Source organism: Crotalus tigris, unplaced genomic scaffold (assembly GCF_016545835.1).
Source record: "Crotalus tigris isolate CLP2741 ecotype Arizona unplaced genomic scaffold, ASM1654583v1 scf7180000019182.148810, whole genome shotgun sequence".
Lineage (NCBI taxonomy): Eukaryota > Metazoa > Chordata > Lepidosauria > Squamata > Viperidae > Crotalus > Crotalus tigris.
Window position 1 is genome coordinate 1 of NW_024097420.1, and position 14724 is coordinate 14724.

General features: G+C 41.4%; 1 protein-coding gene across 2 annotated transcripts; it reads left to right on the forward strand.

The window, feature by feature from the left end:
• Window positions 1-1571: 1571 nt before the first annotated feature.
• Window positions 1572-9633, forward strand: LOC120315899. 2 transcript variants are annotated; one of them, XM_039360923.1, is made up of 4 exons: window positions 1572-1894; window positions 2510-2613; window positions 7178-7337; window positions 8331-9633. In XM_039360923.1, the coding sequence occupies exons 2-4, from the start codon at window positions 2542-2544 to the stop codon at window positions 8846-8848; spliced, it is 750 nt and encodes a 249-aa protein (XP_039216857.1). In that variant the 5' UTR covers window positions 1572-1894; window positions 2510-2541; the 3' UTR covers window positions 8849-9633. The 2 variants fall into 2 exon arrangements, with proteins under 2 accessions (XP_039216857.1, XP_039216858.1); XM_039360924.1 differs by having other exon boundaries at window positions 2534-2613.
• The last annotated feature ends 5091 nt before the right edge of the window (window positions 9634-14724 follow it).

Genomic DNA, 14724 nt, shown 5'->3' on the forward strand with positions numbered 1-14724 from the left:
TACTCTCCTCCTCCTCCTCCTCCTCCTCTTCCTTCTTCTTCTTCTTCTTCTTCTTCTTCTTCTTCTTCTTCTTCTCCTTCTCCTTCTCCTTCTTCATAATAATAATAATAATAAGCAAAAAATATCATTTGCCTGTAAGCAAAAACTGGTGGGATCATAAAATAGAGAAAGTTATAGAAAATGATAAAATTAAACTGCTCTGGGACTTCAGAATTCAAACAGACAAGCACCTGCAACATAACACCCCAGACTTAACAATTGTCGATAAGAAAGACAAAAAAGTCTGGATAGTGGATGTGGCAGTGCATGGAGACAGCAGAATAGAAGAGAAAGAACTGGAGAAGATAACAAAATACAAAGACCTACAAATAGAAATAGAAAGACTGTGGCAAAAGCAAGCAAGGGTAGTACCAATAGTAATAGGCTTCTTGGGTGCAATCCCAAAACAACTGGAGCACCATTTGAACACCATTGGCATTGACAAATTCGCTATTAGTCAATTGCAAAAGGCGGCCTTACTAGGAACTGCTTCCATCCTGTGACGATACCTGTAATACCATCAAACATCCACATCTGCCTATCCCAGGTCCTGGGTAAGGACTCGATAGGTAAACAAAATGCCAAATCCAGTCTGAACATCTGGCTGACTGTGCGATGATCAATAATAATAATAATAATAATAAAGTTGGAAGGGACCTTGGAGATCTAATCCAACCCCCTGCTCAGGCAGGAAACCCTATACCATTTTCAGACAAATGGCTGTCCAGTTTCTTCTTAAAAACTTCCAGTGTTGGAGCATTCACCACTTCTGGAGGTAGGTTGTTCCACTGGTTAATTGTTCTAACTGTCAAGAAGTTTCTCCTTAGTTCTAGGTTGCTTCTCTCCTTGCTTAGTTTCCACCCCTTGCTTCTTGTCCTGCCTTCCGGTGCTTTGGAAAATAGCTTGATTCCCTCTTCTTTGTGGCAGCCCCTGAGATATTGGAACACTGCTATAATGTCCCCCCTTGTCCTTCTCTTTGTTAAACTAGACATACCCAATTCCAGCAACCGTTCCTTATATGCTTTAGCCTCCAGTCCCCTAATCATCTTTGTTGCTCTTCTCTTTGGGAGTATTGGATCCTCAGGCTGGCAACAAAGCTTGAAGAGATGAAACCTTTGTTTTTTTAAGAGCAAGAGTTGAATATCCAGAAGGATTTTGGTTTGTTGACATAATCTGAATGCTACAAGGAAATGATCCCTATTTGCAAGTTGTTTATAATCCAAAAAAGGAATGCCCTGTCCCATAAATCACTCATTTCTTTTAAAGACAGCACACAAAACACGGGTGATGACCCATTTCCTCCTTATCTCCATTCTCAAGAACAGAGAATCTAGGGCAGAGCCACGGTAGTGCAGTGGTTAGAATGCAGTATTGCAGGCTAATTCTGCTGACTGCCAGGGGTTGGATCCTGGCTCAAGATTGACTCAGCCTTCCATCCTTCCAAAGTCGGTAAAATGAGGATCCGGATTGTTTGGGGCAATATGCTGGCTGTGTAAACAGCTTAGAGAGGGCTGTAAAGCACTACGAAGTGGTATATAAGTTTACGTGCTACTGCTATTGGTATTTCTCAACTTTGGCAACTTTTAAAGCCTGTGTACTTCATCTCCCAGAATTCCTCTCTTCACCAGGGTCAAATTATCATTTATGTGAAAAGCTGCCAAATTTCTTGATGGCTTACCTCTGTTTTCTTCCCAGTCTCTCAGCCTCCTTTTTTTTTACCGTTCTCATCCATTTTCGATAGCTTTGCATAATGAGCATTGCCTTTTTTTATTCACAGAATCAAGAGTTTTTTTTCTCTCTGAAAGAACCGAACTGGGATTTGATCTTGCTCATCTTCTCTGACCTTCCCAGCCAGGTACCATTCAGATGTGCTGGGTTATTTATATCTTTGCTAATTTGCCTGCTGCTAGGGAAGAGATAGTTCAAACTGTTGAATCACTGAGGGCAGATGCTTGCTTGTTCTCAGTCCTCAAGGGGGCCAGTGCCTTGCCTGGTCTTCCTTTTTCCTTTCCTTTCCTCCTTTCTTCTCCCTTTCCTTTCCCTTCCCTTTCCTCCCTTTTTCCTTTCATTTCCTCTTTTTCTTTTACTTTCCTTTCCCTTTCTTCCCTTTTTCTTTTCATTTCCACTCTTTTCCTTTTGTCCTCCTTTTCCTCTTTTCTTCTTTTCCTTTCCCTTCTTTTATCCCCCTTTCCCTTTCCTCCCTTTCCCTTCCTTTTTTTCTTCTCCTTTTCTTTCCCTTTCTTCCCTTTTTCCTCTCCTTTACCCCCTCCTCCCTCTCATTCTTCCCTCCCCCCCTCCCCTCCCCCCCCTCAAGGCAAATTCTTTCTTGAGGCAACTGGTGACTCTTGGAGAGTTCCAGTGCATCTGGTTTTGCTGTCAAGAATATGGAAGAGGGTTGCTGGACTTTTATTCACACAGAGTCCTGCTTTTGTACAATTCAACTTTTCAGCTTTTATCCTGTAACCTATAGATTTAATGAAGCTGTTTTTGTAAGGATTGGAAATGGAGTCTGCTGAGAAAGCAAGAAATAACCACTATAGAATGGAGCAAACGCCAAATGAAGAAACATCGCAGGTATAGGCAACTTCCCTTCTCCTTTGCAAAATACTGTTTCATGAGGACTAATCACTATTGTTTGGATAGTAATAATATCCAATATTATGGGGGTGTTGATGGAGACTGCTTTAGAAAGAAGGTTGGAGTTTATTGAAGAGCAAAGCCAGACAGAAGCATGGCTCTGGGAAAGCCGACCACATGTTATTGGGAATGATGGGTTTTTATACCTTCTGGGGCTCTTGAGATTGTTTCCTGTTCCTGTTTGAGGCTTTGTATTTCCTGTGTCATGCACTTTGACCTGAGTCTGAGTGTGCCCTTTTGGTATTGATGGGTTAATCTTATTATGACCCAAAGGTCATGTCTTTTAGAGTTTGCATGCAGATTTTAGAGATCTTTGTCTTCCTAATCTCATAGCTTCTAGCTTCCTGGCCTCAACCTTCTTGAATGGATTATTGAATTTGCATTTCTAAAAGCTGGCCTCTGCCTAGTCCAGGGGTAGGCAACCTTGGCTCTTTTATGACTCGTGGACTTCAACTCCCAGAATTCCTGAGCCAGCATGGCTCAGCTTGGAAGCCTCTGCCTTTCCCCTCAGTATGGCTGGCTCAGGAATTCTGGGAGTTGAAGTCCATGAGTCATAGAGCCAAGGTTGCCTACCCCTGGTAGTTTCTGCTTGGGGTTATTAAGAAAACTGGGCTTGCTTTTCTGCCTTTAAGATCTTCTCCATTATTCCTTTGGATAAATATATTCTGCCTTTTTAATGTTTCCCAAAATATTTCTTTCTCTGGATTCTTCCCACAGGGGGGAAGGGACAATCTGTGGGTATCCATGGGAGGGAGTCCATGTAAAAAAAAATAGTGACAGGGCCTTGATGACATGGTTGCAGCTACCATCTTGATTTTTATAATCACCTGCCATTACAGAAGCCTTAGATGGTACATATCTCAACACCCTACTATCACAAGCCTGTTATCTAAGTCACTCCGACCTTGCGAAACTTAAGCAGCCTTTGCTGAGTTTTTGTCCTGAAACTTAGCCTAGAAATGTGTTACTGGTAATCCTCGACTTACAGCCACAATGGGGAGGGGCATAATTTTGTTGCTATGCAAGACTGTTGATAAGTGAATCATGCCCAGTTTTATTACCTTTTTTGCCATGGTTATTAAGTGAATCATTGCCATTCTTTAGTTCAGGGGTAGGCAACCTTGGCTCTTTTATGACTCGTGGACTTCAACTCCCAGAATTCCTAAGCCAGGAATTCTGGGAGTTGAAGTCCACGAGTCATAAAAGAGCCAAGGTTGCCTACCCCTGGTTTAGTTAGTGAATGCATGGTCAATAAGCAAATCCAACATCCCTCATTAATTTTGCTCATGGGAAACCCTGCTGGAAAGGTTCCAAATGGGAATCACATGAATCCAGGATCCTGTAACCATTGTAAAAATAGGCCGGCTGCTATGCGCACAAATTTTAATTACACATCCATGGGGATGTTGTAATGGTTGTGATGTATTTTTACACTGCCATTGTAACTTCAATCGGTCGCTAAACAAATGGCTGTAAGTTGAGGGCTGCCTATAATTTCGTAACTACAACAGATTTTAGGACAAGAGGACAAGAGGACTTTTTGCATACAGAGCCTCTGCCTCTGTATGCAAAAAGCCTCACCTTTATTTCCTAGCATCGTCTGCTAAAAGAATTGTCTGGATACTTCTGGAAAGATCCTTGCCAATTGGAGATCCAATCACATCTAGCTTAATAGTCTAACGAGGAATAAAACAGACTTGTGAGGCCTTTAATCATATCAGATGAAGACTGAGGATGCTGCAAAGTCGTTGGTCAATCATTACGGATGTGATTATCTGTAATCAAACAAGCAGTTCCATGGGATAGTTGTGCTTAGCTAACTAAATGGTCACCTTTTGTGTGTGTGTGTCTATCTGTGCCTTTTGAGTCAGCATTAATTCCTGGTAACTGCTTGGACAAGTCCCTGCAGTTTATGTACCAAGATTTTAAGAAGTGGCTTGCCTTTAGCTTTTTTCCGAAGGATGAGAGAGAATTAGCCCCAAGCCACCCAACTGGTTTTTGCATAAAGTAGAACTAGAACTTATGGTCTCCTGGTTTCTAGCCTGGTGCCTTCACCACTACACCAAATTGGCAACTTCCAAATGCATTGAGGCTGCCAGGTGAAGAATTCTAGGAACTGCAATACTTAAGTATTTAGAAGGAAGCAGACAGAAAGCTGCCATATATATTTTATTTAATTTACATCCTGATTTTTGTTATTTTTATAAATAAGTGCAGGTATCTAATCTTTTTCATAGTCTATCTGTAGATGCAGAATGCAGCAAAGTGATGGCTATTTATTTTTTTAAAAAGCAGTTAATCAATCCATTGGGGAATGCTATGTTGACACAAAAGAGGTTTGCCAGAGTTCTCCTATGAGGGAAGAAATCACTAAGTAGTCATATTGGTGTCTAGTTATATAAAAGCCAACTCTCCATTATTATAATTATTAGGATATAATTATTTTAATTATAATTATTACAGCACTGCTTGAAGTAGGGAGTGTTTTCTGGGATCCTATTTCATATTCTCTGTTGTGCAGTCTAATAGCCGGGTAATTTGTCATGTACATTCCTGACACAGTTCACTGTCCTACCCTTGCACAATGAATTGGAAGTTGTGTTTGCTAGTCCACAGTATTTATGTTGTACATGTCCAAGCCCACACAGATAGGGCATAAAGTCTGAAAGAAGACCAGACAAATGACAACAGGTATATCAACCAGTCTTTGAATTGACAATGAAGACATTCAAGTGGCGAATAGCTTCTGCCATTTAGGATCAACTATTAAGCAAGGAATTAACCAGTAATTCTCAGCCCATGTCATGCAGACTATTTTTTTATGACTGTAATAACAGAATCTTGCAAGTCTGAATGCATCTCCTTCCTTTATCTTCATGAGAATTAGAATGGTCTTATCTGAGAAGCTTTCTCAAATTACAGTCCTGTTCTGGACTCAAATTTCTTTTATCTGACTTCTATCTTTGTAGCAGCTCTTCCTCTTGTTCCTCAAGGTTATTCCTTCTTCCCATTACATCAAGTCAAGACATATGCTTGGTAGACCAGTGTTTGGTAGAATAGCCATGAAGCCCTTGGGAAAAACACTCAGATGCTGGACTATAGCTATATCTAGAACAGGGCTTTTCAACCAGTGGTACGGGTACCACCTGTGGTACATTGGCCCTGGCAGGTGGTACGCGACCATCCTAGAAAAGTGGTAGTGGGGGAGGGGAATGAGCTGAACCGGTGGCAGCACCGCACAAGCCTGAGCGAGAGATGGCTGGTGTCAAGCCCTGCAGGGTTGTCAGGGCTCAGCGGAAGTGCCAGAACCAGGCTCCAGCTGGAGCTCGGTGCTGATCCTGGCACTTCTGCTGAGCCCAGAAGCACTGATCATCTGGAATGTTGCAGCATCTCCAGGGTCTTGTGATTTACATTCAGATACTTGGCAACTGATTCATATTTATGATGGTCACAATGTCCCAGGGTCATGTGAAGTGACCAAAACCTGCTGCAACCACCCAGCATGCAGAGGGAATAAAAACCAAACATCCCCCACCCCACCCCCACTGCCAATTTTCAACAGAAATGCTCATAACAATGAAAACCTCAGACAGGAGGAAGAGCGCTGCCAGGCGGGCAGGCAGGTGTCTTGCTCCACTGTGGCTGGGGGGCAATTTTTTCAGTGCCATTGTAACTTCGAACAGTTACTAAGCGAACTGTTGTAAGTCGAGGACTACCTGTATTTTATCACTTTTTTTCTTTTCTTTTTTTTGGATCATCAAGTTTTTGACACCTTGCTAGGCGACTAGTGGTACTCGGATATTGCCATATCTTAAAAGTGGTACAATGGGTGAAAAGGTTGAAAAGCCCTGATCTAGAAGATCAGAATTGTACAGGTGATACAACATGGAAGCAAAATGTTTTTCCATTGGGCAAGTGTGTATGTTTGTATGTTTGTGTGTGTGAAAAACTGAAAAGATAAAAGTAAGAAATAGAAAAAAGGGAAGTTTTTAAAGTAAGAAAATATAGGATTTTGACTTCTGACATAGAGATAAAACTAATAGCCTCACAAGGGATCTCAACATCTCAAGATTAACTGTGTTGAGAAGAATTGCAGATCACTTTCAAAACTTTTTCAAAAGAGTTTCAACAGTGGGAACATGGAGCAGACCTGGGCTTGTTATTAGGGGTGAAGTATCTTATAGGTAATGCTATATCATCAATCATCATCCAGCCAACACTTTCCAACTTTTTCCTTAGTCTGTTTCAACCTGTGCTCTTCAGAAGTATGGGTCTGTGGCTTGCATCATTTTGTGCTATGCATCAATGAGATATTTAGTCCAACAAATATTACTAAGGTGCACTATGATGGGAATAGTTGTCCTAATGCTTAAATTCTGTTCCAATATTAGTACTCCCCAACAACTATATTTCCTTAAATACATCATCTTGCAACCAGCCAGGAAAGTGAGGTGACCTTTGAGAAGGCTTATTATATTAAATCTTCTAATTCTGTCATTAGTTGATCCCGGGACTTAATCCTGAAGAGTTTTCAAAAGAGGATGGACTGAATCCAGAGGAGAAAGAATGTTTGGAATTCTTGATTCAGACAATCAACAACTTGGATAAGGAAATCTTAGAAGACGATGAGTGGAGTCATGAGAAAATGGAAGGATCTCTAGGTAAAATTATGTAGTAGTTTGTTTACATGGATCCCTGGGCACTATCATTTAACCAATTGGCTGATGGAGTAGGCCTTTGAATGTCAAACTTGATCTTTCCCCAAATATGATTTGGCCAACTTTGTTTCAATCAACATAACTACACTCCTGCTTTTCTAACTTTTATCCAATAAAAGCAAAGAGATAGCATACTGCCTTTCCATGCCAGTGTTATTCTTGTCATTCTGTGGCAGATTTTCCCAGCATTTAGATTGTAGTTGTCACTTTTCATTCATTCATTCATTCTTGCAGGTTGTGTGCACGTGTATAAGTATTCCTTGACTTACGAGTAGTCACTTAGTGATCATTCAACATTATGACAGATCTTGAAAAAAGCCACTTGCGATCTGGATTCAAAGTTCTAACATCCAGGCCTTCCACCATGGTCACACAACCACATTTTGGACAGTTGGCCATTGGCACACATTTATAGCCATTTAGAGCATCCTAAAACCAAGTGACTGTGATTTATGACTTTTTTTTACGCAGAATCTGATGTTTTTCAGTTTATGGGAAAAATGCTCCATAGCTAAGAATGGCTTGGCTTAACGACTGATGTTCATTTAACAACTGCTGCTGCTGCAAAAAAAAAAAAGGTTGCAAAATCAGGCATGGTCATTTGGTCTTGTTCACAACTTACGACCAAAACAGCAGACTCAATTGTGTTGTAAGTCAAGGGCTATTTGTAGTCCTCTCTATGTACATATAAACAAAATCAGTAGCTACATATTTCCAATCAGCATCACCTGCTTTTTGCCCCAGTGCTGCATATGTTTACTGACGAACGTCATGTCAGAAGAGCTACATGGCAGCCACCCCAGTTGCCCTATAACATATGAGTGATCTTCCATGACTAGATAGAATAATTTAAAAACATCCCTCTGTCTGTTTCCTATAGCCTCCTTTTTTTTTTGTACTTCTAATAACCTGACCTCATGTCAATTGTATGTACAGGTTCTCGGGACCAATGCCAGCATAATGTCATCTGTAGCATGCAGCAACAAAGTAAATTTGAGGAGGACACCCCGCTGAAACCTGGTCCCTGCCCAGCAGTTTCTAAAAGTAAAATGATCAAGTCCCATTCAGAGGAGTCTGATGAAATCACTCGGAGAAGGTCTGATCTTCATTGTCCTCGAGCTAAACTTCCTCCTAGATCAGCCAACTCTCACCCCACCCACTTAAAGAAGTTTGACACCATACTGAAGTCAGGAGTCAACGTTCAGGAACTCCGTTTGCATTTCCTGCACCACCTCGACAACTCTGCTCCTGCCAAAAAACCAGCAAAGGACGCTGTGAGACTTTGGTCCAATGCTCAAAGATCTACACGGGATGAAGCAATGCAGAAGCTGGGCTTTCTTCAGAGAGACAAACCTTTTCTGAATGCACATCAACACATCCAGCTTCTGTGCGCTGAAAGGCCAGGCAAAGAGGCAACTGCAGGTTCCACCCGCATGTTTAAGAAGTGTCCATAATAGCTGTTACGGACCCTTAGTTGTGCTTTCTTAAGCCAGCTGAAAGCCAAGCACGGTTAGAGCATCTCTTCTGATAGGGTATCGAGTGAAACCGTCCTTTTTGTTGGATTATTTTCTGCAAAATACTATGGGATCAGAATACAGAACCTGCAATGTACAGTTTATAGGAACTCATTTAATAGCATTTCTTGTTTGTTTTTTTTTTTTTGCACAGTGCATCTTATTGGTACAATAGTTAGTTGAGATGCATCATGCTGGCTTTTAATTTCATTTCTAAACTTCTTAATATTGCATCCTTGATCCCCGGCACAATGAAAGAGAAATTATTTTGTGAAAATGGAGGCCAGTTTCCTTCCTATAGAATAAGCCCAATGCCTTTACTTATAAGATCAAAGCAAATGCACTCAAGGTCACAGAAGTACTTGCAGACTTGGCTTTTACTATGCAGTCTCCTCGTCTTATTCCTCGAAGTTTATAGATGATGCAAACAATATTGCTTTCTGCTCATTGCTTCGTTTTGCTAATGCTACTTCCAGTATTTTAATGGGAGGGGAACCCAGAGCAATGCATTGCTAAGATCCCTTTAACTGTCCAAGAGCAGGTCTCTTTGGAATGTTATATTTGACTAGCACAAATTAGAACATAAGTATCCCTGGCAGGAATATCTGCTAGGTCTCTAATGAAGACCATCACATTTGCTTCATAAGGGATCCATGTATTCCAACTGATGCTACAGCCAACTGCTGTTTTCATTAGGAAGCAATGTCCTTTTTTTTTTTTTTTTTTTTTACAGAAACAAGATTTTATTTCCTTATTATCTCTCTATATTTTTAAAAATTCTTCAAAATACCCAAAAAGGAACTTCGGTCAAAAAACATAGACATATACGAAAGGTATCACCTACTGATTTTGTGTTAATATTAGCATCACTTTGGGAAATGTTCTACAAGAAAAACTCTTATTAAATGATTAGTTTTCAGGTTTCTGAACAATAAGTTTGCATTAATATATCATATTCCTTCGAGAGAAATCAATTAAACATTTAGTTTTCCAAGAATTTGTTGCTTTTTGTTTTCTTTCAGTTTAACATGTTATATTTCCAATGGTAGTAAATGCACATTTTTAGCTAAGCAAGTTACACTAAAGCACCTTTGGTTTGTTAAAAAATAAATAAATTATCAGGGTCCAGTCCAAGCCAGGAGTAAACAAAATGGAGACTGCTTTAAAAAGAAGGTTGTAGTTTATTGAAGAGCAGAGCCAGACAGAAAGATGGCTCTGATAAAGCTGACTACATGTTGCTGGGAGTGGTGGATTTTTATGCTTTCTTGGGCTTTTGAGGTTGTTTCCTGTTTCTGTGGCATGAGTTTTGACCTGAGGTTCAGTGTGCCTTTCTGATATTCTGATGGTGGTGGGTTTATCCTATTAGGTCCAAAATCTTGGGCCCATAACTCCTGTGGAACTGAAATCTGGCAAATTTTATAAAACGGTTTAACACAGCAATTATCATAAACAGTTTATGACAATGATGGTGAACCTTTTAGAGACTGAGTGCCCAAAACCCGGCCCCACCGCCCGCCCTGTCACCCCCGCCGTACCCACCCGCAGGGCCACTCACCGCCTCCATGGCCCGCCACAGATTGCCCACACAGCCCAGCAGCACCATGGTGGCCACACTGTCCACCTGTGCCCCACAGCATCAACTGCAGGTGATGGGGCACGAAGGCAGAGTCTTGTCCCCACTGCCTGGCTGCCACATCCTTGGCTGCACTTGGGGGCGACTCTCCTCCAGGAGTGCTGCTGGTAAGGAGGGAGCCATGGGGGGAGGTGGGGCTGAGGTGACAGCACATGTGCCCACAGAGAGGGCTCCACCACCACTGGTTTATGACATAATAAAAAATGTCCTGTGTCCTGTGCTGATATTTGTGCTATACAGTACAGTCCAACACGGGCTATTTTCAAGGCAGATATATCTTTGAATGTGTCCCAGTTTTTCCACTGAAGGCAGCATGTTAGAAGCTCTGTCATTGTTAAAGACATTGAGGAATCTGGTAAGGAAATAACTCTGAGCCATGCCTGACAACTGACTATGCTTATACATAAACCATAGGTCAGACATCATGAGTTTTCCCATGACGAGTGAGACAGGATTTGATCCATACAAGATTAATAATGAAACATGTGACAAATGCTCATTTGGAGGCATCCATGAGCATTAGACTCAACCTCCATTGCCACACCACTTTCTTGAAGTTTAACTTTGAAGGTTCTAATGATTATTCCAATTGGGAGAAATGAACAGTGAGAGAGAAGGAAAATTAAACAACCTTAAAGATGCACAGATCTTTTGTACAGGTTTTTTGTACAATTGTACAGGTGGTTCTCTCATGAGGCGTGGGGGATAAAAACCCCGTATTGTCAAAATGTGAAGGGATTTAGAATGATAAAATGTCAGAATTGGAAGGGATCTTAGAGATCTAGTCCAACTCCCTGTCCAGTAAGGAATCTTCAACTACAGCTATTATGTACACAATGCCAGTATTTATAATAGCCTGGGTGGCGGCAGGTGGTTGTTGTTGGTACTTAGCTGGAAGACTATTAATTGACATATTTTTTTCCAAAATGCCCATGTGACCCTTAGGAGTGATGATCTGTGCAATCATGTTACCAACATATAAAGTTTATCATCCATATTAATTTATAGTTATCTTGTTCATATATATCTTTTGCCATATATTTTTTGTGATAGTAAGAATGTGTAAAGGAATGAAGAGATGACTGCAAAAGGGAAGAAATGTTAAGGGAGATAAAACAGCAACGTAATTTTTGGGACAGTGGAAAGCATGAGAAAGAAACACAAAACAGCGTCCACTTGGTTCTGTTTGATATAAGATGAGGCACACAGAAATTCTGACAGGTTCTCAAGATTCTGTTATGATACTCTATAATAATAAAGTAGCTTTTCTGGATTCCTTGTGATGCCAAGTTCCTGATCTGGCCTGTCTTGAAGTATTGACCAAATACATGAAACCCAGTCAAAGTAGACCAGAGAGTTAAAACAACATGTTTTGGAGGATTTCAGCTTATACAGTATATGGAAAAATACCAGAAGACTTAACAAAGGATAGTTCTTAGAAAACAGTACCCAAAACATGTTTCTCAAGATAAGAGATGGATCCTATCTGGATGAAGTGATGGCACTCAAGTTGAAAGTGCTGATAGGAATGAGAAGCACAAACTATGACCAAGCCTTCTCAGAAGTTATAAAAGGGACAAAATTCTAGTATTTTGAAGGCATCAAATCTTCTGAAACTCAAGTTTTGTCTGCTGTTTATATTGAGTTGTGTAAGGATGTACATGTGTACATATACTGCATGTGAATGTATGAGGCAGTGAACACATAAGCATCGACAAGGGGAGCAAGGAGGAGCAATTATTTTATTTTTATAGCCATGGACTTCATTATGCGACTGCACATTAATGCAAATTATACAATTTATGATGTGTCGTGACATCATGTGATGTTATGGCTTCTGCCAGATACCTGCCACTGATCAATAGCGCTGGAGGATGCAACAACAAGATTTTGTTGATGCTGACTTTATGATGATGGAATGTACAGTTCTTGACCTTTGAGCATGTAAGTTGTAAAAGATAAGACTTAGCTCATACGCCACTGCACCTATTTCATCCGGTTTTCCAGTACTTTTCCAAAACACATATTGATTCTAATTTTCAGCTTAAGTTTGGGAGGAAGGAGAGAATCTTCAATAACGACCATGTAAAGGAAAATAGGCTGAAAAGACTGTGATCAGTCCAAGGTCATCCAAAGATTTTAGTGGTCATCTGGGTCATTTCTGGATGAACCGTACCCCAGGGGTCCCCAACCTTTCTGGGTTGGCGGCCTGGGCTGGAGGTACCCTTACATGTGTGAGCATGTGCACATGCAAATGGGGCTGTGTGTGCACAAACAGGGCCGTGATTCCGTGTGCGATGCAAATGGGGCTATGAACACCCATGCGATGCTCGGGCGATGCTAGTGCCCATGCGATACTAGCGCGAGTGGGGATGTTGTGCTTGCAACAATGATACTGGCAAGATGTCGCAATGCTAGCGCGAGTGGGGGGTGCACTCATGGCAAGGCTAGCGCCCGCCCAACATTCAATGGCATTGCAAGCGTCCACACACCGCCACAACACTAGTGCAAGTGGGGGGCATGAGCGCACACATGCACATGTACTGGCCAGCCACTCTCACAGCCCAGTGGCCAACAGCCCACGGCCCGGTAGTGGGCCATGGACCAAAAGTTGGTGACCCCCACAATACACTACATTGGTCATTAAGTAATTTATGAGTAATACAAAACAGTACTGCTTATAATATGCAGGACAAGTACATCCTGATGCAATGATGCCTTGCCCAATTGATGCCTGCAGGTTTTGTTGGAATTACAGCTTGCAGTGTTTCCGATCAGCTGGGAAATCCAGACATTGTGGTTACAACATATCTGAAGACATCTGCTGGCTAAATGAATAAGTCAAATGCGGTACAGATTATCCTCAGATTACAACCATTTGTTTAGTGATTGTTCAATGTTCCACTGAAAAAAGTGACTCACAACCAGTCTTGTGACCATCATAACATCCGGACAATCACATGATAAAAATGTGGGTGATTGGTAACTGGCATGTATTTATGATGATTGCAGAATCCTAGGGCCATATAATTGCCATTTACAACTTTCCCAGTCAGGTTCCGACAAGCAAAGTCAATTGGGGAAAGCGGATTTACTTAATGACTGCACAATTCACTTAATAACTGTGGCAAAAATATCACAAAATGAGGCGTGACTCACTTAACAACTGCCTTGCTCAACAGTGGAAATTCTGATTCCACAGTGATTGTAAGTCAAGGGACTACAAGTATTGAGTCATCATAGGCGCAATATGGAATCAGCCATGGATTTAAGAATACGCTTAACACTTTGACATCAATTGATGAATACTAATATTTGATGTTTCAGTTCACAACTATCAACAGTAAAGAAATATGCCACAGACTAGCACTTGGTAGAGAAATCATGAAAGTCTTGGAAAAGATATTCAAATGATGATTTTCTATACTGCACTTAACAAAGATCAGAATTGTACAAGTTATGGTATCCCACTCTTCGGAAGCAAAAGTCGGATTTGAAGATATACAACAGAAAGAGTATTGATGACTCTGAATTTTGGATCAACGGATCATTCAATAAGTCAACCCAAGGTTCTCAGTCAAGGCACAAATGATCAGGCTCACATTGTCCTATTTTAGACACATTATGCAAAGACCAAGCTCCCTTGAAAAGCTTTAATGCTGGGAAAGATGGAAGGAAAAACCAGAGGATGACCAGCATCTTGCAGCGGTAAGGAAGACACCATTGGAAGACCAGATTAAGGACAGAATGTCATGGAGAAAATCTATACAGTTGCCAGGAGTCAACCATGACTTAATGGCATATCATCATCATCATCCAGAAGAGACTGTTATGGGAGGTTCCCCACCATATGAATCCATATCTAGAGACCTTATCTAGTCTTCATGGGGTGGAAGCTGCAAGAAGGTATCAGGTGACCTAAAAGATGCTCTGGCAAATGAGAAAAGAAAGAGGAAAATTGTGAGGCAGAAGAACTTTTTGAGATGAGCAGAAGGTGAGAGGCAGGTGCAAGGACAGCCCCCCCCCCCAAAGATTGGTGGGCAGGGAAGGTGGACAGAAGATGGGCAAAGGGGTGGGCGGGGCTTGAGTGCTGCCAATGAGGCAGGGGCTTGGGGGCGGGGCTCTGAAGGTGGGCGGGCCAACACGTAGGAAGGAAAGGGGAGGGGTCAAGTAGAGGAGGGAC

Excerpts from the sequence above, each read along its gene's own strand:
- LOC120315899 (XM_039360923.1), top strand. The coding sequence starts at position 2,542 with ATGGAGTCTGCTGAGAAAGCAAGAAATAACCACTATAGAATGGAGCAA. Across the intron at positions 2,614-7,177 it reads CAAATGAAGAAACATCGCAG|TTGATCCCGGGACTTAATCC; the intron begins GTATAGGCAACT and ends TTCTGTCATTAG. Across the intron at positions 7,338-8,330 it reads GAAAATGGAAGGATCTCTAG|GTTCTCGGGACCAATGCCAG; the intron begins GTAAAATTATGT and ends TTGTATGTACAG.